This window comes from Osmerus mordax, chromosome 20 (assembly GCF_038355195.1).
Source record: "Osmerus mordax isolate fOsmMor3 chromosome 20, fOsmMor3.pri, whole genome shotgun sequence".
Classification (NCBI taxonomy): domain Eukaryota; kingdom Metazoa; phylum Chordata; class Actinopteri; order Osmeriformes; family Osmeridae; genus Osmerus; species Osmerus mordax.
Window position 1 is genome coordinate 2,662,972 of NC_090069.1, and position 26,515 is coordinate 2,689,486.

At 46.0% G+C, this 26,515-nt stretch overlaps 3 protein-coding genes across 4 annotated transcripts; all 3 read left to right on the forward strand.

The window, feature by feature from the left end:
- Positions 1-4,487: 4,487 nt before the first annotated feature.
- LOC136964235 (zinc finger protein 703-like) lies at positions 4,488-7,297 on the forward strand. The gene is made up of 2 exons (XM_067258251.1): positions 4,488-5,159; positions 5,600-7,297. Exons 1-2 carry the CDS (start codon positions 4,914-4,916, stop codon positions 7,133-7,135), a joined length of 1,782 nt encoding a protein of 593 aa, XP_067114352.1. The 5' UTR covers positions 4,488-4,913; the 3' UTR covers positions 7,136-7,297.
- An 8,241-nt stretch (positions 7,298-15,538) lies between these two features.
- Positions 15,539-21,206, forward strand: LOC136964229 (GRAM domain-containing protein 2B-like). 2 transcript variants are annotated; one of them, XM_067258243.1, is made up of 14 exons: positions 15,539-15,847; positions 16,494-16,616; positions 17,057-17,138; positions 17,411-17,480; positions 17,711-17,814; positions 17,902-17,997; positions 18,095-18,166; positions 18,335-18,415; positions 18,708-18,819; positions 19,476-19,592; positions 19,838-19,928; positions 20,104-20,199; positions 20,420-20,504; positions 20,761-21,206. In XM_067258243.1, exons 1-14 carry the CDS (start codon positions 15,729-15,731, stop codon positions 20,797-20,799), a joined length of 1,287 nt encoding a protein of 428 aa, XP_067114344.1. In that variant the 5' UTR covers positions 15,539-15,728; the 3' UTR covers positions 20,800-21,206. The 2 variants fall into 2 exon arrangements, with proteins under 2 accessions (XP_067114344.1, XP_067114345.1); XM_067258244.1 differs by lacking the exons at positions 15,539-15,847; positions 16,494-16,616 and adding an exon at positions 16,824-16,890.
- Positions 21,207-22,655: 1,449 nt separating this feature from the next.
- On the forward strand, positions 22,656-26,312 carry LOC136964228 (TNF receptor-associated factor 2-like). Its single transcript, XM_067258242.1, has 10 exons — positions 22,656-22,843; positions 23,058-23,136; positions 23,571-23,669; positions 23,880-24,041; positions 24,145-24,219; positions 24,377-24,451; positions 24,603-25,172; positions 25,267-25,444; positions 25,846-25,994; positions 26,094-26,312. The coding sequence occupies exons 1-10, from the start codon at positions 22,656-22,658 to the stop codon at positions 26,310-26,312; spliced, it is 1,794 nt and encodes a 597-aa protein (XP_067114343.1).
- The last annotated feature ends 203 nt before the right edge of the window (positions 26,313-26,515 follow it).

Consider the following 26,515-nt stretch of genomic DNA (forward strand, 5'->3'; position numbering starts at 1 on the left):
AAGCTGTAATGCATCTCCCCGTCTATAATGGTGTGTTTGGGATTTGGAACGGTGGTTGCCGGCCAGCGATTATGCTGGTATGTGCCTAGAGCACATAGCCAGCATTATGCATAACTGTTGGTTCTGAACAGCCTCTGAGGCTGAGGGATATTAGTCATTTCTGACATTTATGAATGAGGGTTGGTCTGAGGGTTAAGTAAATAAAGGTACTGAAATGAGCAGCATTCAGGGAGCAAAGAAACTTTACTTCCTCTCCCTCCCTTTCACACCCTCACGCTCTGTCTCTCACTTTCTGCCTCTCACTCTCTCTCCCCCCCCCCCCCCCATCTTTCTCTCAGTACAGATGCAACTAAGTTCCCAATCAAAGTGACTTATTGAGTAAAGTGAATCAATGGGCCACATAGATCCCTTTTGGTTTCACTGTTGCAGCTAACTGCCTTTTCTTTGATCCTAAAGACAGGCTGAGGATTAATGGTGGGATTATAAATGAGGGTCATTAGCTTGCGTGTGGCTCCATCCCTCAGACGAAAAGCAAGGAATCGGGACCTAAAGCATCCAGGCTGAACGTGCGACAGGAGTTCACGCTAAATAGACATGTCTCACAGACAGGTTGACTCTCGGTCAATATTGAAGGCACCAAGGTGAAGAAGTGACAGCTGACCCCTCCGTCCCCCGCAGTGTCCGAGACTTGGGCTTCCACGCGCGGAGGTTGTTTACCAGGAAGCTCAGCTAACGACCTGAGAGGCCCTGTTCTTGTGTGGTGCACGTCAATGGATCCTCCAGTCCTGATAGACAAATGCGAGATGTGTGCCTCCCTCCTTTGTATCTCTGTTTAAGTCGCTGCTGCCGTAGCACGGAAAATCGATAATGAACGATTGCCAGGCCGCTGTGGGCAGGGCCCAGACGATGGGGGGGCGAGGAAGAGGTTTGTTTAGTGCCTCCTGGGTTCCGCGGTCACCATCAATTTCCCCGCACCTTAACTGGTCGAAGTAAAAAGGGGAGCCGCTATAGATCTTTCACCTGCCATGATGGCAAAAGTAATTTTACACCACAGCGAGACTGAGGGTGGGTGTCAATCTGCTGATGGGTGATGGATGGTCCCTGGTTTGCGGAGGGAGGAGGGGTGGGTGGATGGAGGTCAGGGTGGAAGAACAAGGCACACAGTGAATTGTCTCAGAGAATGTCTTGGATCTGAGTGTAGTTTCCAGATACAGGACTGGATTTTGCTTTTGAACCGAGCGATGCTCAATGCTTTTGTTTTTTTAAGGAGCATTTGTTCGATTCATTAAAGTAATTTGTACATTTTGTACTTCAAAAATGGAGGTGACGACATTTTCCAGCCATCCTGTTTGCCAGGTTGCCTTGGGTGTTGTAAATGAGATCCTCCAATAGGAACAGACATGCCAGAGGGGGGGTGGGGAAACTATCTTTGATGTCAGATGAAATTTCACAGAAACAGCATAGCACAATCTGATTGAGGTCTGGCGCCCCTTAGCAGCATGATCTCTCTGGATCTCCCCACCCACTAGACTAGATAACCTCTCCTCTACCCCACTGTGACACAATGGCAGCTCTTGTTGCCGGGAAGAGCATGTGTGCTGTGTGCGTGCACGTCGGTGCGTGTGTTCATTCGTGTGTCCTGTACGCGTTTGAAGGAGGTGGATAAGCTCTCGTGATTTAAATATTTGAGTGCATAAGTGATTGTTAAGATAACGAGATGACAGGTGGACACACTGGAGGATAAAACAAATGGGGACTAAGCATTAGGCAGTCAGATAAGTGCAGTGTTCACAGTGGCTGACTGACACATCAGTGTGTGAGAGATTAGAGGATGTTTAAGTATGTAAATAGCCCCACGTTTAAAAGCCCACAGATGGTGTGAGCGTGTGTATGTGTGAGGGGAGAGAGAGAGTGAGAGAAAGACAGAGAAAGTGTGTTATTTACGTGGATAGTCTCTGGGAGGTTATCAACTGTCTCTACTTGTGTTTGCATTGTAAACAGGCATAATTGTCAAAGCAGACTAAAGTCCACCTGAGTGCCTGATTTGTTTCTCAGTAAACCCTGTCAATCATGTGAACAGTCAGTGGGCATATGGAGATAAGTAAACACAAAAACATATTATAAAAGCCCTTTCCATTGTAATTTTCTTTTGCGGGAATGTCTGTTTGGCAGGCTGAGACGGAGAAAAAGTTTTTGTTTTTTTATGTGTGTGTTTCCATTTTAGAGAAAAAGCCTTTGGAATTTGCCAGAGATCTTCATAAAACTTTCATCAGATCAAGGTCAAAAGTAACAGTCGTGCTTTTGAAATCCTTCAGGGACCGAGCGTCTATTACTGTAACTCATCAGTTCTGAGTGCCGTGGAAACACGATCTCCAGGCTCTGCTATTGTCACGGGAACATATCTGACCATCCCTCTCTGGGACTCTGGGTTTAGATCTGTCTTTCAAAATGGTTTCCATTGTTTCCCTAGGCGCTGCTGCTTTGATTTTGTTCCCTGATAGAGGGGGAAACCCGCCCCGTATCTAGCGACAACAGGAAACAGCAATCACTCACTGACACCGCGCTCCAGCTGTTGACGAGCTACTTCAAGGGGCTTCGCGAAAAGTTGAAAAGCGGACCCCTATTGTTCGAGACCAGCCTCTCTCTCAGTCGTTCACCCTCTCTTGCTTTTCTTCAGACCTCCCCTCCTGCTGGCTTATTCTCCTGTCTCTCCACCCCCTCACCTTTCCCTTCTGGTGGTCTGTGGAATTCCAGAACAGCTCTCTGTGTCCCTGAGGGTTAGTCATAAAAAGATAAAGTAAACCATCTCTCGCATGAAAACACTACCAGAGGGAGAGAAGAAGGTGATCCAAAGATGTGAAGCGTTGTCACCATAACAAAGGCTTTTATGAGAAGGCAGAAAATGGGCCTTGCATAAACAAACACGACCGATGTTTGATGGGCTGTATTCGTAACCTTGTCAACAGGAGGAGAGATAGTGACAATAACCATAAAGCGTCGCCATGCCAACCCTAGATGACAGCTTATCTGTGCCCCTGTCAAGGGATGTCTGTCCTGTGTGTGCGTCACCAGGCCGATTTCTCAAGCCCTGGTTTGACCCAGCTCTATCATGACGCTGTGTTTCTGCTATGCGCCCTCGTGTCCTGATGTCTGCCTGGGCTTGGGCATCTGTGTACCATCACTGCACAAGCATCCAGCGAGCCACGGTCTCGCTAGTGCGACTTGAACTCTGACCTTGTTTCCTGATGTGATGTTGCCCCAGCGCTCTCCCTCTTATCACAAAGGAGACACTGATGGATGGCCCTGAGGGGCGTCTTGCAGCATTCGTCTGCAAGGGCAGAGGGTTGCTTCAAAGGAGATAGTGTGTAGTTACACAACATCCAAAGGAATATTTGAAAAGCGGTGACTTTTAAATGCTAGTGGCAGGGGTGTAACAACTAGTAACTGGTAAATTGGGGAGAGAAAGAAAAGCAGTTGTGTTATTATTATAGGCAGTTGTTTTAAGCAGTAGCAGCATGAATAATACCGATTTAATAAATGCACCCTTTTTAAGGCAAGGCTGCCAAAGATTGAGGACCAATATTTATCATTTTACTCTCATTATTCAGAATTTTGCCCATAGGTTATGAAGGATTAGGACAAATTTCGCACTCAATTGAGACCAGAGAGGATTGTGAGCATCAAAGCCCTTCAGACTCCGACTATTTCTGGCTGCCACTAATAGCTCTTGTCAGGCGTAATTTTTAAGTACTTTAACCAATTCATTGTATAATTAGGTTAACAAAATTAGCTCATTGCCGAGTCAGTCAGCAGGCGGTAATGCAATAAAGTTATTAACATTCCAGATTTATAAAACCATGAATATAGAGTCGTCTTTTTATCACATTTTTCTTCACTGGTTGTGAAGATGGAATAAAAGGATAAAGAAATGGACTATGGTATATGACATATTATGCATCCCTTATTTGATTTATGGTGCTCAAATATGCTGAGATACCGATAGACCATATTAAGATTCATTAGAAACCTCAATTTAATAACAGGGGAAGGCTTCTGTATTGTAAAATGTGTAACGAGCCCTATAATATTATTTATAAAACCATTTTGGTTGACAGTGAATGTAATGGGGATGTTAAATGGAAAACAAACTATAATTTTATGTCAGCTAAATGTATTGTCACCCTTTTCAGCATTTAGATGCACTTTTAAATTATCTAAACAAAAAGGTCAAAAACAACCTTGACACATAGTTTTATGTGAATCCACAACCTTAACCAAAAAATGTTTTACCATGGAGCTATCTGTAACAGTTGATTACTGTATGTCAAGCACAGACGATGTTTTATGGTGTCAAGGGACAATGTTGCTCCGCCTCCAAAAGAATAGCACTAGCCCTTCTCATTACCAATGCGGACCCAGTCTATTGGACGGCGGCGCACTTTACTTTGAAGACTCTTGTGAGAGCACACACTCGACGCTAGTACAGGGAAGGTGTGTATGCAGCAGATAAGCACCACTGTAGACAAAGATTCCGCATCTGATATCCGTCGGCTGTCTTTTGAGGAGTTTTTCCGTTTAACTTAACAGAACATTACCAGTTTGGAGAGCTAGGGTACTGTACCTAATTTATAGCTGCAGTTGCGGCGAATAAGAGCAGAATCTTTCAAAAATGCCCTGGAATTGAAGCCATGAATGAAGAGGAGTCGCTTCAGATTTTGTAGCGGGACGGGCAAGCAGAATTCTCGGCCGTTGGAACTTTTTAGGTGGGCTGCTTGGGAAATACATAAATGGACTTATGCTAGACCAACGGATTATAAATTACTATTCTATATTAGTTGAGGACATCACAATTTTTGATCTTGGGACTTAGGTTAACGTATAGTTCCTGTCCAAAACATTTGCTTCCTTCTCCAATGAAAGATTCCCCCTCTGGATCTATTACGCACCAAGTACGCGAGCGGACCACCAAGCCTACTGAAGCTAGTTATAACCAGAAGTGTAGACCGGGCGCTTTTGTGTCTTTACTTACTCCTTTGGATCCTATTCGCCAGTCAAAGCGACTCCCTATTCGGATGCTCAATATGTTGACCGCGCACACAAGCCACTTACTACACCCGGAGTACCTGCAGCCGCTGACATCTGCACCAGTGAGCATCGAGGTATTCGTCGTTTTCCACAGTAAATTGATAAGCAACATTGTTTTCCAGCACGCGCGGCATCACGGGCGTTTAATTGTTGTGCTACTAATGTAGAACATCAATGCTGTTTATCTTTTGTGCAAAATAGTATGAATTAAAAACATAGTAACCTAACCATGATAATGTAATAATAATTGCGTCATGTAGAAACGTGGTTTCTATAGTTTTTTATTTTAAATAATAAGCATTAGGTTAGTCATTGCGATAGTCGCGTTGGAAAATACATTTTAAGCTATTTCTTGATGTAGGAAAACATTGTTAAATCGCACGAATATCATGGAGAAATAGATATGGAAAAGTATCTAGACGTAAATTGTGTGTATGGTATATGAGTGTTATTGTCAATAATAACCATTGAATCAATCACTTTGGAAACTAAACTACTCTGACTCTATTTGCAGCTGGATGCCAAGAAGAGCCCCCTGGCCCTGTTAGCTCAGACCTGCTCCCAGATAGGTAAACCAGATCCTCCTTCTTCATCCAAACTGGGCTCCATCTCCTCCAGTGGCCTGGGGGACAAAGAGGGAGGTGGGCGTTGCTCCAGCTCCAACTCCAGCTTGAAGCTGGGCGAACAACGCCCCACCCTGGATGATAAGTCCAGCTTCAAGCCCTACTCCAAAGTGGGCGGCGACAGTCGTAGGGATAGTGTCAGCAGCACCAACGGCAACAGTGACAAGACTGGCTTCAGGGTTCCGAACAACGGCAGTACTAACGGTAGCTCAGCTAACAGCCAGTCTTTCTCCCCCAGCTCCAGAACAAGCAGCGTTTCACCCCCTCAGCACAGCCAGATTGCCTCCCAGTCCCACAGACAAAGCCAGTCTCCCAGTGGACAGCAAGCTTCACAACCTCAGACTCTGAACGGAGAGAGCAAACCGGAGCAGGCCAGTCCAAACAGCAGCAGCAGCAGCTGTGTCAGCAGCGGCCATCTTAAGAAAGAATCAGACCTGAGTAAGTCTCATTTGGACGGCCCCCAGCTTGCCAACTCCAGCCATGCCCGAGCCAGCACCAACTCCAGCAACGGCAGCTCTGAAAGCAGCACCAACCATGAGGCAGGGAAGGTGGACTCCCAGGTCACCCAGTCAAACCTGGCCCACGGACACATCACGCCCATCTCCCCCTACAAGACAGGGCACTCGGTGTTCCCGCTCTCCTCAGCCGGGATGGCCTATCACGGCTCTGTAGCCTATGCAGGCTACCCATCCCAGTTCGTCCAAGGGCTGGACCATACCAAGTCCGGCCTTGGAGTGGGGGTCCCAGGGAAACATCCCAGCTCCAGTCCGCTCACGGGTGCCTCTCCCCCTTCCTTCATGCAGGGTTTATGCAGGGACCCGTACTGCCTTAGCTACCCCAACGCACCCCACCTGGGAGGCAGCAACTGCACTTCCTGTGTCCACGACCCCTCCTCCTCCCTCAAATCGGGCTACCCGTTGGTCTATCCCTCCCATCCTCTCCACTCCCTCCACCCCAGCACCCTGTCGTCCAGCGTGTCTCCGTCCCTGTCCCACCCTCTCTACACCTACGGCTTCATGCTCAACGACCCCATGCCCCATGCCTGCAACTGGGTATCGGCCGGGGGGCCCTGCGACAAGCGCTTCGCCAACTCGGAGGAGCTCCTGGCTCACCTGCGCACCCACACGTCCCTGGCCGGAGGAATGGACAGCAAGCTGCTCTCGGCCTACCCCTCGGTGTCCTCCCCCGCCTCCTGCCACCTCCACCTGCCGCACCAGAGCAGCCCGGCCTCCCTGCCCAGCACCTTCTCCCTCAGGGCACCTCCTAGCTTGGGCCTGGCCCGCTACCACCCTTACAGCAAGGTCCACCTGCCTCCCGGGCCGGGCTCCATCCCCATGCACTCTCTCCAGTCCACGGCTCCATACTACCCCCACTATGCCCTCTACAGCCAGAGACTGGGCTCTGCCTCCGCCCTGGGTTACCAGTGAGCCACGCGACGTCCATTCCAGTGTTTGTCCTAACATGACTCAGGCAGGGCAGGCCCTGCGGGCCTCAATCGGCTTCCCCAGTTTGGAGACTGAGGAGAGTCTGTTGGTTTGAGCAGAGATGATATGGCAGCGCTGGTACTCTGTGTATGCCCAGTGTAACCACCAGGGGGGTCTGCCCCTCTTGAGTGTCTTCTGGGGGTGAGGGGGGGGGGGGGAGAGGTGGGCCACTTGCATGGCTGCAGACTGCCTGGATACGGTCACTCACAAATAACTGGACACAACTGGATTGGGCCGGGCCGATCTGGACTGGACCGGCAGTCAGTTGAATGCTACAGTGAGACCACAGCACCACAAACTGGGGCTGGCTGATAGCTTCTGCTGGGCTGCTGTGTTTACAGTCTCGAATGTCTTGACGGTCATGCTGGGAATAGTGATTGCTGTGTGGAGATAGGTGATGTGACAGGAATGGCAATAACCTTTTTTTCCACAGGGCTGCACTATAAAGGGAGGTTGGGCAGCACAGCCAGATGCATGTGCAGCCAGACCAAGTGGGCCAATCCCGGTTTGACATTTGTTTTTGTTTCCAACATTCGTTTCTTTCCAACTGAGAAGCTGTATTTATTTTGAGCGCTTGGCTTTCAAGTTTACTATTACAATGCATTGTTCTTTTTTCCCCCATTTCTGTATTGCAGCCATATCATTTACCAGTTAGGAACCGTATCTGTGGAATGCCACCTGACAGAAATCAGTGAAGCATACACAAAAATATATATTTTACCTCGTCACATTGATAACGGTGTTTTCATGTTGGGTCTCTGAAGAATGAATGTGCATGTCACATCGGTCCCGAGCTTCTTGGTTTTGGATATGTACAGAAAACGAACAGATAACGGAGATGTGATATTTTTGTGTGAAGTATTTGGGCGAAAGCCCTTGTGTAAGGGAGAGAGTTTAACACTACTACAAATCAATGATGGCAGTGCTAGCCGTTGAAAGGGGAGGTCATATTTTGTTTAATAAATGACAATGAATATATTTAAACTTTTATTGTCTTCATTTCTCAAACTAATTGGTTTTGTGTCAACTAAACTCTTTCAACCTGCACCATACGATCACTAGAGCCACTTTAATAGCCCTTAAGTGTGGTTTGTGGACACTTTCATCCAACCAAACAAACCGACAAATGATTTCAAGCTCACTATGTCACTCCTGGAGAAGCACATTGAGCATGTTCGTGTTTCTCTGGAGACAAACACAGGAACATCGTTATTGATTCTCTGGACCGCTGTCCTGTGTGATACTGGGAAGCTGGTACTCACTCATCACGGCTGGCACGGGTTTCTTCTACCTCCAGGATGCTGACAGGAAGTCGATGGGCCAGATTGGGTATTATGTTCTTGTGCACGAAATAATTTATTTTCGAGGTATAGTCCTATTCATGCTTCATTAAATCTTTGACATGAAAAACAAAACGTGTATCGGTAAAATTCATAGGTGAAATCGATGTTTTCTAAATAATGTGCGAAGCTGCTGTCCGGGTCCATCACAGCTCCGAAACACATTCTGTCTTCTAGAGATAAAATACGAGCGCAGAGCTGTGGAAAGTGAACAGAGGCCTCAGTCCATCTGCAACGCCGTCTTTGATGTAGCGGTGGGTTCACGCCAGGCTCTATTGTTCCCCCAGACAGAATCGGGTGATTGATGGTTTTGGGTGTGCTTTTCCTCAGCTTGTGTTTCAGGCTCAGCTCTCACCCCTCAGCTATGCAGGAAATACTGTCTTACCTGATGGAAGAGGGTTGGCTTGTTTTGGATGAGTGGGCAGGGCTCCGGTCTCATGGTATTTTGCACACATATGCGGTGTGCCAAGAGAATGTACACGCTGAGATTGTAAATCCTGGCTAAGATACCTGATAGTGTTTAGCGTGCCTTGAAACGTTTAAACGATCATCAGATTACATCGGATTGGTCGTATTTAAGAAATCAACATCGGTTCCGGGCAGCAGTGTACTCAAAAGTGTATCGTATCAAAACCAGGCAGAAACAAACACACGATTTTCGTATTCAGTAAAAGGATTTATCAACCGACAGAACAGTTTTGCGGAAATTCTTTCCCTACAATGAGGGGTTGAAGTCAGAGTCAGTCTGGCTTCTTAGGACATCAGATAGGCATCGGAGCTAACGCACTGCTGTCCTGACATGCCCAGGATAAGGCCCTGTCCATCGCTCAGGTTACCTCCACAGCCTTGTGACTGGCAGTGGTAATATGCCATTTCCTGGCCGGGTGACATTGGGAGGCCCTTGGCAGAGTGTGGATGACCCGTACTGGTCACTCACTGCTCTGACATGGGATACAAAAGGGTCAAAACGCCCTGTCACCGCGGTAAGACGAGAACCCGCTCCTGTTTTAATGTTCCGAGACGCTGTAGCGTGCATCAGAGTTAGGAGTTGGGCAGGAGGGCAGGAGAAGATCGACCTACTCTGGGTTTCAGGTTGCCTCAGGTGTGCCTGTTTGGCCCAGAAAATAGACACAGACATGTTTAAGTAGCTGTTGTTTTTAATGAGAGCCATCAGGTTGGAAGACATGCCCCAAGACAGCAGTGTGACAAGCCTGCGGTGAAGTGATGTCATTTCTCCATTACCCACTGGGATTACTGGTTTAAATTCTGAGAAGATAAATTAACTCGATTCTGAGTAAAGAGCATGTTTACTTTCAAGATATAGGCTTCTTTTTTTTGCCGACTTTTACTTTTCTCTGGATGGGAAGGAGTTTAGGTTTGTGTCGCCACCTAAAGGACATAAGTGGGTTTCTGTTGTTTATGAAAAATATTAAAACCCGCAAAACCTGAGAGATTAAGTAAAAAGAACAAGTTAAACCAATAACCCGAGGCAACAGATAAAATTGGATTGGAAGGACTCTCCATCTTGTCTCGGGGGAGAAATGAATAGTGTTCTCCATTTTCCATTTCACTTTTACTCATCCATTACTCATTTATCTCATCCATCCATCATTCCTTTCTTCTCTTTTCGGCCCTCATCAATCACTCTGTCCATCCATCTAGAGTCTGGCTAATGTTTATGGCAGACATCAACACTCACACGCTTTAACCGCTAGGCTTCTGGCAAGCATGTGCTACATGTAATCCGGTGGCCTAGCACGCTCATTTGAAACAGTTTGGGGAATGAGGAGGGAAAAGGTTTAGAATATGCTCACACAACACACTGCTTCCTGTGTTCCTGGTAGCGGTGTGGGGAGTTGGCTGTCCCGCCTCCTGCTATGGCTGGCCAATGGGAGTCCTGGGAGGACAGCTGACAGGCCCTGTGATTAATGATGACAGAGTGCGGAGCAGCTCCTTCATTACACAACAAGTCTCAACCTCTCCATCAACCGGAACTGGGAGGAGGAGAGAAAGAACTAGAAGAGGGAGGAAGTGAGGGAGGAGACAGGAAGAGAGACGGACAGGAAGGAGTAGGTATTGGAGTCTTTTCTTCGTTTCTTATTCTAACGACTTGTAATAGGAAGGACAACAACAACAAAAACAGCCTTGGACCTAAACCGTGTAGATTTGGATCTGAAAGTCTGTATTCAGAAAGTGCAGAATACGTTTTAAATCTTTCTAAATCCCTTTGATAGTCATGAAACAAAGCAGGAATGTTTTGCCAGTTTAAAGGTTTCCAGATACAGCAGGATTATGAATTAATCCTGTTTGAGCCAAGAAACGGCAAAAAACTAAGAGGCACAAAGAGATCTAAGAGGCACAAATCTCAGACATTTCTCTTCATGCCTCCTGTAAGGCAGATTTTTTTTCCCCCTGCGAGTTCTAAAAGAGATCACAAACATCTTTCCTCTGACTAACTCCTCTGCGTACTCTCATTCTCTCTTCCGCTCTCCAACTTCATCACCTCATCACTCATCCTTCTTTTCAAGTGGTCCAAAAATAAAAGAGCGCGCAGAAGTGAGACACGCTGGATTGATGTTTCTAAACCACTGTGCAGCCATTACTTACATTCACCCACAGACAGGGGAAAAAATGTTGAAAATACACTTTTCTAGCTCGCCACACTCCGAACCCCTCCCTCTAAGTACACACCGAGAAAGCTCTATAAAAAAAAAAAAACACGATACTCCAATCCATCATGGCATGCTGAGGTTAATTACCCACATCCAACCATAAATTAACCTGGCCTTGCACTTTTATGACCAAACGTGGCGCTCCCTGGACCCGCTCTGACTCCCTCTCTCACTCTAAGTTTGTCTCCCTTCCCTCCGGCTTTCCACGGCTTGCTTGTCAGGCGAAAACGCGGACAGAGCGAGTTCAGTAGTGCACAAGAGGGCATTGGGCAATTATGGTTCCTCTGCTAACGCGCACGGCCGCAGCTGGTTTTGATCCGCCTGCGCTGGGAGGGATCCCGGCCTGCTTGTCAGCTCCCATGCATCACAAGTGGGGGTCGCTCGCGGAAAAAACGTGCCTTGGCAAGGGGGCCGGCGTGGCCCCGGAGGCTGGCGGGGGCCTGGTGGGTTGGTTGTACGTGGGGGGCGACAACATCTCCGGCCTTCTGCATCTGAAAGCCTTCCCCAGTCACATTCTCTCGTCCCCTCGCAGTTTATTCGACCACCGCATGAACGTAAGATTTCCTAAGGGGCTACGATAAGGCGGAGCAGGCACCACATCGCAGCCTTGGAAGGTTCTAGACTCTCTCTCCCTCTCTCTTTACAATCCAAACCTAGATGACACATTATCGCGGATGTTTCAAACCACATTCGAAGTTTATCATGTCCAGCCTAAAGATGTTTCTTGCTCAAGATTCCAGGCCCACTAACTGAGAGAGAGTGGGAAGACGAGAGAGAGAGTGTGTGTGTGTGTGTGTCTGTGTGTGTGTGTGAGAGAGAGAGGCACACAGAAAGCGGCAGACATGATTACCCAAATACAGTCATTAAAGGGGAAATGTGTTTTCACTCTGTCAGGATGATTAATGAGGGAGAGCAAATCCACTCAAACACTGTTGTTTAGTCTAACCGGTGGACCTGATCCCTTCCACTGATTTATGGCAGGCCCTGTGTGTGGCATAATGTGTGTGTGTGTGTCTTTTCTGAGAGGAAAAAGGCAAGGTGTGGTATAGTTAGATCATTTGGATTCACTGGAATGAGAGACCGTGGAAGGAAATTGAACAACATTAGTCCAGGCTAAGTCCGAATAATGTGTGTGTTTATGTAGTGTGAAATATAGAACGCTTTTGGCTGGTCTATACATTAAACAGATTGCAGTGAAACATTTCCTTTACCTATAACATAATTTGATATAAATATATCATATAAAAGAAGTCTTTATAAGACCTGCATGAAAGTTTTTGGGCAAGGGTCCTTGGAAATACCAGATGTTTCCCAAGCCATGTTGAAAAGTTGATAAGGAGTCAGCTTTCAACACATTTTCTACGCCTGGACCCAATGATTTACTAGCTGTGAATGATGAAATAGCGTCTCAAACTGGTTTATTTCATTATGCAAGCAGCTGCATGTCTGGATGATGTCATGTCAGTGGATGGGAACAGGAATGAGATGCCCCATTACTCTTCATCTCTCACGTTTACAATCGTGTTAAGTCTGGCTTTTTCAAAGTGGGATGAAGCACAATGGCAAGTATTGCCTGATAGCTCGAGAACTACGAAATGATTGACAAGGCGAGTACAACTGCAGGAACGCTGCAACAAATGCAAGGAGAGCTGGCTGGGATTGTAATTTCCATCTCATTTGATTGATTTTGTCCTATCAGAAAAACTAAACGAAAGAGACCAGAACACGATGAACTATGATTAAAACGACCAGTTCTGATCAAACCAATGAAGCTGACAATAGGAGGCCGCGGCACAGCAGACGTGAAATCACAGAACAAATTCATCCGAGGAGGATGAAGGGAGCAGGAGGAGGGGGCCGCGGAAGAAAAGAGGAAGAGGCCTGACAGACAGACTCGCCCGTGACTGACTGGAACACTGAGCCGGTCGGACGGGTGAGAGCCACAGGCCTGCAGAGTGGGCTTTGGGCGAACACATCGCCCTGTGCGGCGACTGTCACAGCAGCTGCGTGCACAAGGGGGAGGGGGGGGGGGGGGGTCTGGGGGAGGCGGCCTCCTGCTCTGCATGTCAGGGGCCGTGATTAATGACCCTGGGGCCCCGCACCCTTCACCCCCGCCGCCCCGCACCAGTCATCCGCACAGCAGCTCGTCAACCCGACAGACGCCCATGACACACACACACACACACGTAAACCCCCCAAATCTGGCCAATGGCAGTGCTTTGATGCCTTCCGTGTTTCGTGTCTAAAGGTGTGCCTGTGCAGTGTCAAGAAGGAGAGGGTGTTCTGGCTCTCGTGCGTGTGTAAGGGTTCCCAGCCTGTCAGGCTGCTGTCAGGGAGTGATTTATGACCACAGGACTCCAACCTGTCTTCACTGCCAGTTCAGTATTGTTACAACTGACAGCTAATGAGGCCAGACATGCTTTCAAGCAGAGCACTTAACAGGGCTTCAATCTACCCCAGTCACTGGCTCCATTTGGCTCTTTTCTCTCTCTCTCTCTCTCTCTCTCTCTCTCTCTCTCTCTCTCTCTCTCTCTCTCTCTCTCTCTCTATCTACTCTTTTGCTTTTCTTTTTTTTCTAAGGTGGAAAAGCTGACAGCCACTGAGGAGGGCTGCCGCATCGAGATGGGGCTGTTTCCCAGCAGCAGACGCTGGAGAGGAAAGGGTCCCACTCTCAAAATAAGAGCAGAAAGGACAAGTCGAGCGATGCTGATTGATCAAATTAAACCCTTTGTTTACCAGGCACTATTGTGTGGGGGGCTGTATGACTGTGTGTAACTCATGCCTAGTCCATTGAAAATACAGCCAAAAGAGGTACTAGGCATGGTCAATTCTGTTTGCCTTCAGTTGGACATGTGTTACAGTGGTTGGTCAGTAGCAAGCAGTCACATCAGTCAGAGATTTGAATTTATTGTGATGGACAGCCACTGTTAGATATGTTCAAATGGTTGATATGTCCACTGGATGTGTAGCATGCCCACTTTTTTGGGGGGGGAGTGTCTTCTGTAAACCGAGCAGCCTGTGTTGAACTTCTATCCTCCACGCTCTCTTTTGTGCTCCGTTGCTCAGTGAGAAAGGCACTATAATCACTTACAGAGTAGCTGGCAGCTCTCCCACCTTTAACCCTGGTTCCTTGTCAGCCATGATTAATGGCAGGCCAGCTAGCTGCAACCTGCATTGCCGGCTCTGCCATTTGTTCACTGGATACTTAATGAACTCTGACAAGCCATTTTTTCCCTCTTTACTTTTTTTTGTTCTTCTTCTTTCATTCAGGTTTACAACAGCGACTCCTAGACTAAGGACAGAGTATGGAGTCATGGGACTAAATGAGTACCTGAGTGTATTTATAACGGTATGTAGTCCAGATAAAACGAGTACCATGTCGTATACTGATAAATCATGTTCCATTAACTACAATTTGTGTAGAAACTGCCACTCAACCTTGTTCTGTGTGAATGTTTTCTGGTAAGCAATGGTATATTGTGTTTCATTTTTGTCTTGCTTGTTGATTCAACCTTTAACAAGATTCTCATTGTTATTCACTGATCAATGAACTAAATTGATTAGGTAGGTAGGTAGGTAGAAAATGCTATTTTCGTTTCAACTTTCAGAAATATAGCAAGACATCCAAGTCTCTTTTGGACTTAAAATCAAAGTAATTAGAGTATGCCACAGAACAAAATGTATGTTTTCGTTTGGGTGTTTGAATTTTTATTTTATTTAAATGCATCGTATTAAATCCAGATTTGGAAGCTTGTGTATAATTGTTGGCCTGCTTTGTTGTTAAACATCATCTGAAAAGCAAAATGCACGTTCTAAATGCATGTAATGCATGCCGGCGATTTGGACACGTCACAAACATTCCCCTCCAGTAGGAGGCGCTCCTGTTGTTAGATGTGTTGTGCACGCCCATAATAGACAAAGAAGAGGAGCACGTGGGATATATTTGTTTACAAACTTGCACTGGCCCTGAGCTAAACATCACAACAGCTACAGATAATTGTTATGTCTCTTGGCTAGATATTAGTTGTAACTCCGAAATATCTGGAATACGGATGCTAAAATGGTGTAAACAAGTGACGATTAGACTACCGGCTGACTGGCTTTAGTTTAATGCCTTGTTATTTGCTGCCCTCTGCTGGTTATGAGATAATATGACGTTCCGACAAAATTTGCTGAAGGTTACTAGAAAGGTTATTTTCAGAGCAAAAGCTAAAAAATACAAAATTAAATGAAGCCCTTAGAGACGCTATATGGATTGCATTCATGTAAAAGTGTTATAGCGATTACATTATCACAGAGAGAAACTTCTTTCTCTTATCCGCAGACGTTTGCGAGCATCAGCTTGCCTCCCCCTCTCTGCCTCCGACTCCACCTCTCCGAAACTTCCTGGGTAGCGTCGAACGGTCTCCTCAAATTTAAACCTATCCCGTACAGTGTCGGTCGATGCCTAAACCCCGACCGACTTTACTGGTTGTGGAGAGGGGTAATAGATGAGGGAGGCCAACCGAAGCAGTCCCTCGCGAAATGGTTCTGACGACCGAACAGCCCGAAAGAACCCGTACCCCGTTATCCACACCAGAACAATTTACAAAGTCGCTCAAACCCGTCGCCAGGAAAGATTCAAGCCGGGGGATTCTGTCCACGTAAGTTGGAATAACATACAAGGCCTCCTCTGCCAACTTTGCTAGCTAGCTTTAGAAGTCACGACTGTGTTATTGAAATATAACGTTACCGTTTAATTCTTATTTGTCAACGATTTTGCTCAAGATTGCGTTTGCTGCAACTATTTATTTAGCTTATTCCTATGTCGTTTTGTTCATGCAAGTTATGGCCAAGTAATACGTGCGACGAAGGAAGAGTACTGTTACAAGCATTGTTCCAGTAGCAGCAGAGGCTGCTAGCTCTTTGTGTTCGAGTCCCTGAAATTTTGGACAATGTTAGACTGTGAAGTTAATGTCAAGTAAAACATTGTGGCCCATTCATTTTCGTTTTCATTTACTTTTAAAGTCCTGTACAAAGACGCAAGTAAAAACTAAAGCCACGATCATGTCAACAATTGAGATTATTACAATAATCAGCCATGGTATACATATTTTATATTTGTTAGCTAGGCTACCACTGTTTACTGTAAACTGCTTCTTGCCGAGTGATAGTCTCCCATCTTTGGCTATATTTGGTGGGACCGGTCAGGGAACGTGAAAGGGTTGCTAGTGTAAATCAGAAAGTTTGTTCTGGGAACATTTAGCTATACTGTACACATTCACACCGTGCATGTGTATGCATCTGCAGGTCAGAGACGGAGAATGGAGGTGAGGACAGGCCCAGACGGAGCGGCAAGCATGCAGGGGAACCCCAGCCGTCTCTGGACTTGGAGTGGGAGCTGGACGGCAGGAAGAAAACGCCCATCATGAGGTAAAGCAGAGGTCGTCATATCTGAAATGGAGACGTCTGTTTTGATCGAGAAGCGTCGCCGCTGTGTAGCAGATCTCGGATGTCATTGACCTATTAAAACTCAATAGCGATAGGCTGTAACAGTCATATATTTCAGTTCATTCGGACACGGAACCAATCAAACCTGTAATCTGTGTGTTTTGACCTCTGTTAGTATGGTTTTCAATAGTCTGTAGTCCGTTTTTTTGCTATTAAAGTGACGCATGTCTAAACTGCCGACACAAAGCAAGCAGACGTAAGCTTGGCCAAACTGTGTTTAGCTTCAGACCTTAATGCTGTTGTGTCAAATATATTTACATAACCATACTGCTGGGAACCCAGGTCAAATAGTTCTGTATGCGTGTCAGGATTACCAGTCTTCAGTGCTTTTGAGATGCGTGTTTAAACATCATGCTTTTCAGATTCAAAGCTGCGGAACAGCCTTCTCCAATTCAAAATCCAAATGACAGTGAAACCAAGATTGCAAGGAAAAAATCCAGCCAGGTTTGTGCCATGAAATACATTTTGAAGTTGTTAACAAATGGTTAGAATGTCACCTCTTTCACGAATAGTAAGTTGGATATTTCAGGACAGAAACTTTTGACTTTATTATGATAGATTAAACATAAACAGATACCATAGTTATTATACTGTCTCATTTCTTAAACCATAATAAGTGTATAACTATTTATTTGATCTGAAATACAGTTTTTAGGATCAAAAATGAAAGATCCTTTCAGGGTTTGCTCTATTAAAACATGTTTTATCTGTTATAGATATCCAAGACCAATCTCCATTACCATAAAATATTCAAACATATCAGCAAAGATGAGACACTGAAACAAAGTAAGTGCACCTGTTCAATATAACAATACATCTTTTGCGGAGAGTTAATTACATTGTCTTATATAAACTTCAAGGTTCAGTGAGTAACAATAACCCAGACTCACAATGGAACTGTAACAATGGTGCTGTAGATCTTGTATTTCAATTTGAAAATGTGAAGATATGCACCCTGTTCTTGCTCTGCCAAACTGCTTTTGCCCGATCTCTAAAAGAGCAACATTTTCCTACAGGTTACACTTGTGCCTTGCAGAAAGACATTCTGTATCAAGGGAAACTTTATGTCTCTGATAACTGGATCTGTTTCCATTCAAAAGTTTTTGGCAGAGACACAAAGGTAAGGCAAACACATTTACAGATATTATGATTATGCAAGTATTCCAGAAGAGTCTTTATTCCGGTGTAACTTTTCCCTTCTTGACAGATTACTATCCCAGTTGTCACCGTGACTTATATCAAAAAGACAAAAACAGCAATTTTGGTACCAAATGCCCTTGTAATTACAACTACAAATGAGAGGGTAAGCACATTCTATTTGCAATGTTTGTCACATTATCATCGCCCCTGCACATTCACATGCTTACGTTTGTCGTCCTAATGCAAAATATGTTTTCCAGCATGTGTTCGTGTCATTCCTCTCTCGAGATACCACCTTCAAACTCCTGACATCCCTCTGCATTCATTTAGACGTGAGTACCCTTCTCCTCTAGTGATTGTAACTCACTAGGAGATTTCTTGTCTTATCACTTTGGCGATGCGTAGGAATGATGCTGTTATATAAATGGCGTGGTTGCAGACTGTTTCTATTGATGTCTGGACGCTGGGTTATACTGACTGTTGTTGGAATGTGGTTTCAGGGAGACAATACTGGGAGTAGCCCTATCCCTTCCTCTGCTGAGAACAGCTTCAGATTGGACTGCCCCACTTCACTTCCTCTGGTCAGTACGCGGGTGAAGTGAAGCCCAACTCACTGTGATTGTTGCCGCTAAGGGAATTGATGACACATAAGATAAATGTTGCGAATAATAATGATAATATAATGCTTCGACAGGATTCATGGCCGACTTGATGTTTGTTTAAGATTTCTCTTTTTTGACTTCCGGAACGTTCCTGTCAGTAGGAATTTAGTGGGAAAACAACCCCCCCCCCCCCCCAAGTTATGAAGCAGTTTTGAAAGTGTGCCATTACGTATACTGACGGTCAACATGCGGAAACGTTTCTCCCTGCTAGGACTTCTCTGTGGACTTCCTGGACCTGGATGGAGGCGTACGCCACAGGAGACAAGACGTGCCGGAGAGCAGTAGCTCTGGTTCACAGACTCCCGATTATGACAAAATGTCCGGTGGGTCTTCCATTTACATTTAGTCATTTTAGCAGACGCTCTTATCCAGAGCGACTTACAGTCAGTACAGGGACATCCCCCCCCCCCCCTCAAAGGCAAGTAGGGTGAAGTGCCTTGCCCCAAGGACACAACGTAATTTGGCATGGCCGGGAATCATCTGATTAATAGCCCGATTCCCTAACCTCTCAGCCATCTAACCCCTTGTAGAGTACCACTGTATAGTTTAACACTCCCAAAACATTAAGGAGCAGCTTTTTCCCTGGACAGGGCCTGTGTATCCCATTGGGAAGCAACATAATGCATTTATGACGTTAAGCGAGACCGCATTAGCAACCAAAACCACCGTAATTCTGTTTGTCACAAAACAGTCACACAGATGAATTTAAATTGCACGGTTGTACATGGTAACTTGTTCCCTCAACGGCAAGGAAAACAAAACGAACTATCTTCGCGTAGGACACACCTTAACAGCCATGTCAAAGAAGTCGAGTTTCCCCATGCTCACGTATCAGGAATATTATGTAAACGATCCCGACATTCTCCATTCGCCAGTTCTTCCTGCGCCAGTGTAACACGAGCCTAACTGCGGTTCCATCAGCAGATGCGCCTTTCCGATATTATACCCGTTTACACGGCGCCTGTGTTTGTTTAAGCAGAGTTCCCCAGCTTGCCAGACACGTTCCTGAGCGGAGGGAAGAACGGCGAGGTGGCGGTTCATGCGGACGTCCACCTCCAGACCCCTAGCCAAAAGCACACAGCAGCCCATCACAATGGTAGGAGAACCCTGTTGCCTGAAAACTTGAACACAGGCTGTCTGGCTACAAGCACTTTCAATCGCTGTCCACTGTATTTTACGTCGGTAATTTCTCACAGTAAAATAACACAAGGTTGAAATACTGCAAAGTGCTTATCTGGTATTTGTGTTTCTGAATGCCGTGTGTACAGGGTACACAAAGGCAAAATCATAACCTTTGTGGCAATGTACTGTTGGTAGCCTAAAGTTTCCTTTCAATTTCAGTGCCAAGCAAGCTGCCCCAGGGCGTTGTGCACAAAGAGCAATCTCCCCAGTCCATGTCGTTGCACACCCTTCTCCTCATCTACTTGTTCCTGTGAGTAATATGTGTGTGTCCTTGCGTTAGTCTGATGGGATTCTTAATTAATAGGTTTGAGCTTTTATTTGTCACCGTTCAAAACAGGTCCGGGCATGTTTGAACAAGCACAGTGGATCATCCTTTTGATTTGGGTGTTCTGTTGACTCTAAAATGCAATCTCTTGTCTGTGCAGAGTAAGTGTCCTTGTTTTGACCTCGTGTTACATGGCCTTTAAGATTGTGGGCCTCGAACAGCGTCTCACATCCCTGGGTGAATACGGGCGTAATGGGTGAGTATAACCACCTAGCTTCCTCATTTCAATAGGCATCCATTTGATTATTAATTTATAAGTTACACATGTTTATTTATTACATGTGAAAACAGGTATGTAAATATCTATTTTCTAGACATATATAAACACGGAAAAATCTGTGTTTTATATAGTGTGGATGCTGCGTTGTAGGCACCAGCATGGTTAAATCACATGGTTTTTGGGCTTTGTGTTTCAGGTACGTGGCTAATCCCAAAGCCCAGGTTGACTTCAACGCTGCGATGTACGGGGAGCTGTCTACAAACCTGTTCAGGCTAGAGAAGGTTGGTCCCCTCGTCGCTGAGCTGTTCAAACATGCCACGCTGGCAAAGGTTTCGCTCGGCTAACAACTGCTTATTAACTGTGACATGAGATCTGTTTTATAAGTGACATATTTGAAGCAGCCATTCTACCATGTGTTTGTTTAATAATCAGTTAACACAATGACATTTGGGTTAACAAACACATCGAAGTGGTGCGTTTTTTCCCGTGTCAGTACCTTTAACACGTGTTGTGTTCTTTTGTTTATATGTTCTCCAGATTCAGAGAAACTTACAAAAGTTACTTGAAGAGACCTAACCAACAGACACTGCCGGAAGGAAGCTTCACCTTTGCTAAAAACGTTGGAATTTGAAGTTCAGCTTTCAGTTCCAAAACAGACACCCACTCCTCGAAGACAGCATTCTTAATTGTGCAATAAGCAGTATCACCTCTCTCAGGACTAAGATTGGTATATTTTGTAACAGATGAATGAGTTAGAGTAATGAATGCATATTAGTGGCTTTAGTAGGCAAGGAGAAGCCATAAGCTGTATGTGTAGTGCCTCATTTGAGTCTTTTTTTCAGGTATGACTAGGTCCAAAGGATCCACCTATTTCAATGTATTTTTAACATTTCAAAATTATCAACATGTTAGGCCCGCTATTAATGTGCCCTTATGTTACAGAAAGGATTTTTGCCAATAAAATATTTATAGATTTCGCTTAATTTGATTTCACAGGAAGTTTATATATGCTGTAAATTTTTTTGTTGTTAATTTGATTCAACTTTGTCATTAGCAGTGACATTTGTGACGCATGTGATTTTCAGTAATTGCAGGTTTTATTTGTGACTAGTCCGCGATTTGCTACTTGGAGTAGGATTTGCATTATGTAAAGCAAAGCAGGTGAATCCTCTGCTCAAGAGTTGTTTGACTAGTATAAAACACACATGACTTAAATAGTGGATGTTTTAGCTGAATAGTGCGCAGAATAAGTGTTTTGTTTTCACTTTTTTTTTTTCTTAAGCTATTAAATTAGATTAAACCGTTTGGTCTACTCAACGGATTGGATATTAATCATCCCCTAGATTACAAAGGGCTCGTTAATCTTTTGTGCAACATTTTACGTATTTTATGCTTTCATCTTTGTAATCTATATTATGTTTGATCCGTATTAGTATTTAGTAGGCCTATTACTGAATAGGACTTGGCATTATGCATTTATCGCCTACGTTGACGTATATTTGGCCTGCCTGTCAACCCATCGTCAGTCTGAAAATGACGTAACATGGTGAAAGTGCAATGGCGATATTGGACAATAACAGCCACCGCTTTTCGGTACCATATTTATTATGTCGTTAACGGCACAGAAAACACATACATTCCGCATCAGAATTGCATGTCAAATCTGTAGATTTCACGCGCGTGGGGCTAAGACGAGAAGGAGTATTTTACCATATCTGCAAGCGATGACAGTTAAACGCTGGTAAGTTTCATGCAATTGCAATAGCATTGCAACCATTTTCGATGGCAAACTGGTCTCGATTAGAGCACCTGCTTTCAAGGGGCGTGGCGGTATGTTGGGTACCACTTCCAACGAAGGATGCTGAAGGCTTAGTAACGACCACAGGCGAGAAGAGAAAGACGAGAAGAGAAAGGGGAAATGGATGATGGTATACCGCGACAACAATGGATTTAAGATTTGTTTGGATCATTCGCATTGTGTGAATGTTTGGCGAGCAGGCCAGTGCTTTTGGTTTAGCCTACAAGACAAGAAGCGTTGCTTCGAATGCAGACCTAAAATGTAAACAAAGGAATCGGCCTTTTACTAGGCCTGACACAAGCGTCAACAATGTGCTTTTGTATTGTAATTTTGTGTCAGTGGTGTGCTGCGAGATGCGTGCTAGATCCACCATGTTTAAATGAGAAGAATTGTTTGGAAAAAGGGAAAGACGAGAACAATAGCCAGGCTACTTTCTCATTACATGACAGTCGCCACAAATGGTACCTGCATGTTTTTTTCAGTAGCCACGGTGCTTAGTATGTTTCATTAATTCCACCAATAGCAAAAACTGTAACAGGCAAGTTTAGGATACCACATTCGTCCATTGTGTAGGTATCTTTTAGACACTGCCATGCTCTCTTTTAGACCCTGTTGTGACTTGTGAAGAGGCACCATGGCAACACAGGAACCCTCCCCACCCTCGTCGATGGAGAGCAACAAACCTGGATTCCCCAAGAAGATCCTTGCCAACAAGCTGGAGGACAAGCACCTGTGTAACTGCTGTCACCACTTACTGAGGAGACCGTTTCAGGCCCAGTGTGGGCATCGCTTCTGTTCCTACTGTTTCAACAGGACAGTAAGGTGAGAGACAGCAGGTTATAAGGCCTATTACAGGAGTTAGGACAACACCACTCAGAACATCAACAGCAATTAGACATTTGTATTTCAAGCTAGCATTGTCTGCCATGGATTTTCGACTCGTTACCACACTGAATTGCAGTTGGTTACCATGTCAATACTGAGTTAGATGTCTTGAGTTGGTATGGGCTGTTTTGTCTATTGTTGTATTTTGCAGCAATGGACCTCAGAAATGTAACGCTTGTATCAAAGAGGAGATTTTCGAAGAGCCAACGTCGATCTTAAAGCAAGGCTGTGTAAGTGGCTTACTTATTTTCAGTATGCCGGCATTGTGTCTAATAGACTTGCTTCAAAGGACTGTCGTTTAGTTGACTGTTGTATAATACAACGGTGGAGCCAGTGAGTCCATGCTATCTAGAGCATGTGCACTGAAACGCACCTTTTAAACATGAATGATTTACATTTAGTCATTTAGCAGACGCTCTTATCCAGAGCGACTTACAGTAAGTACAGGGACATTCCCCCCGAGGCAAGTAGGGGGAAGTGCCTTGCCCAAGGACACAACGTCATTTGGCACGGCTGGGAATTGAACTGGCAACCTTCAGATTACTAGTCCGACTCCCTCACCACTCAGCCACCTGACTCCCTGAATGATGCATCAGTTAACGGCATCCACTTCCTGCTGCTCTGTAACTGACAAGAAGTACCTATATTTGACTTCTTCTTCCAGGCTTTTCCTGATAATGCAGCTCGGAGAGAGGTTGAAAATCTTTCTGCCGTCTGTATTAATGAAGGCTGTATTTGGAAAGGCAACATTAAAGAGTATGAGGTAAGCAGTGTTTTTGTTTGAAATGAACATTGCTTAGATTTTTCTGTATGCCCTGGTAAACATTACCATAGTTACTAGTCATCTCCAAGACCATGAGCGATTGAAAGACCACCTCTACATTCAGTTTGTTCCTTGTCTGAACATACTTGGTGTACAACAACACGCGCAAATATCCTTGAAGAATCGTAACGTGCAGTGACGTTTTTCCAGCTGAACCATGAAGGGAAATGCGAGTTCATGATCATCCCCTGCCCTTCCTGCAAAGAACGGCTTCGCTTCAACGAGCAAGAACGCCACAATGAGCGCGAGTGCCCTGAGAGAACGCTCAACTGCAAGTACTGCAAGGAACCGTTCCACTTCAAAAACATCAAGGTGACAAATATCGTACCTCTTCTCGTTCCATCGCGCAAAGCTTCCCACACGGAACAATCGATCGATCTAGAATCAGGGCAAACCCAGATTTCTTTTCTTTCAGGCCCACGATGAGATCTGTCCTAAGTACCCAATGATCTGCGAAGGGTGTGCCAAGAAGAAAATCCCCAGGGAAAAGGTATGAACTGACCAGTACGGCAAGAAAACACAGGTTAGGTTTTTCATGTTGACCTCTATGATCCTGGTAAGGATAATGTATTGTGTCTGCTCGAAAACAAAATTAGATGTGGTATTACTCATTTACTAAATACTGATATTTCTTATCACTCCCTTAGTATGTAGACCACATCAAGTTCTGCAGCAAGTTTAGAACTCCGTGCCGGTTCCACGTTGTCGGGTGTGATATGTCAGTAAGTACAGAGAATAAAAAATATATATATATCACGTTTTACAACAAAATTACTGGATATTAATAGTATCCACAAAGCTCTACAGACGGCCTGTCAATATGACAGTCACCCCACAGGCGTTTCAGAAGGTCGACATGTTGTCTCTGTGCAGGTTGAGAAGGAAAAGATCCACGACCACGAACGAGCCTGTGCCTACGAGCACCTTAACCTGCTTCTGCACTACATCATGGGCATGAAAGTGAGCATGGAGGGCCTGCAGCCCCAGGGCCTGGAGCTGGCTGGACACAAGCTGCTGGAGCTCCACCAGTCCCTCAGGGAGCTCGAGGCCCGAGTCTCCCATCTCAGCACCACCTCCTCTGGGCCTCCCGTGCAGGGGGCTGCCTCCTCCTCCTCCGGTTCCTCCAGCTCCGGTCCTCCTGGTCCCTCTGCCCCAGCTCCCCTGCCTCCCATGCCCGCCCCGGCCCCCACCCTGTCGGTGTCCACCTCCTTCACCCCCCTGCCCAGCTCTGTGGGAGCGGCCCTGGAGCTCCAGCTGCACAGCGAGAAGACAAAGGTGGCCGAGCTGGGCCGCAGGTGCACAGACCTGGAGGTGAAAGCAGGCACGTTTGAGAATGTGGTGTGCGTGCTGAACAGAGAGGTGGAGAGGTTCGCCACAACTACGGAGGCCAGTAATCGCCAGCACCGGTTGGACCAGGATAAGATCGAGGTTCTGAGTAACAAGGTGGGAAAGAAGTGCATGCCTGCCGTGGTGTGGATTGGAGATGTCAGCTGATACATAGCTGTTCTGTGCTAACCGTACGTCTAAAATCCCGCAGGTCCGACAGTTGGAGAGGACAGTAGGGCTGAAGGACCTGACCGTAGCGGAGATGGAAGGCCGGCTGAGGGAGATGTCGGCCACCACCTTTGACGGAGTCTTTGTCTGGAGGATCTCTGACTTCACCAAGAAGAGGCAGGATGCCACAGCTGGCCGAGCTCCAGCCATGTTCTCTCCAGGTAACCCATCACACCCACAACATGGTCATACAGATCAGATGGCTGAGCGGTTAGGGAATCGGGCTATTAATCAGAAGGTTGCCGGTTCGATTCCCGGCCTTGCAAAATGACGTTGTGTCCTTGGGCAAGGCACTTCACCCTACTTGCCTCAGGGGGAATGTCCCTGTACTTACTGTAAATCGCTCTGGATAAGAGCGTCTGCTAAATGACTAAATGTAAATGTACTGTAATACAAGCTTCCCCTGGCAGCCGGAGACAAACTTGTACATCAGAAACACACAGCCCATGGCTTCTACAGATGTGGTAAATGGACAGTCGTCTCCATCACCACTGTCTACGGTCTCCTGTTCTTGGGTTATGGTATAACATGACCGCCTCATGTCCTGTCCTTTTTCTTGCAGCCTTCTACACCAGCAAGTACGGTTATAAGATGTGTCTTCGGATCTACCTGAATGGGGACGGGACTGGGCGTGGCAGCCACCTGTCCCTGTTCTTCGTGGTGATGAGGGGACTGAACGATGCCCTGCTGAAATGGCCCTTCAATCAGAAGGTCAGTGAGGACAACAGAAGAGAAAAATGGGTTTTTAACTTAAATGCAGTTTATAGACTGAAATTAACAATTTCCCTCCCTCCCTCTCCCTCTCTCAAGGTGACTCTCATGCTGCTGGACCAGAGTAACAGGGAGCACATCATCGATGCGTTCCGGCCTGACATCACTTCCTCTTCCTTCCAGAGGCCCGTGAGTGAGATGAACATCGCCAGCGGCTGCCCGCTCTTCTGCCCGCTCTCCAAGCTCGACGCCAAGAACTCCTACATCCGCGACGACACCATTTTCATCAAGGCCATCGTTGACCTCACGGGCCTCTAGATGCCCACAGTTAGCACTGCAACCATTCAGGCTCCATTTTGGCTCCACGCGAGCTCCATTAGGGCTCCATCTGGGCTTCTTTCAGTCCCCTGCAGGTGTGGGGAGACAGGCATGCCTTCTACTGTGTGCTGCATGCCTCTCCAGTGAGGTCTCCGTCCTGGCGGGCCCTTATAGGAGGTGTTAACTGGTGGTCGCTGGCTGCA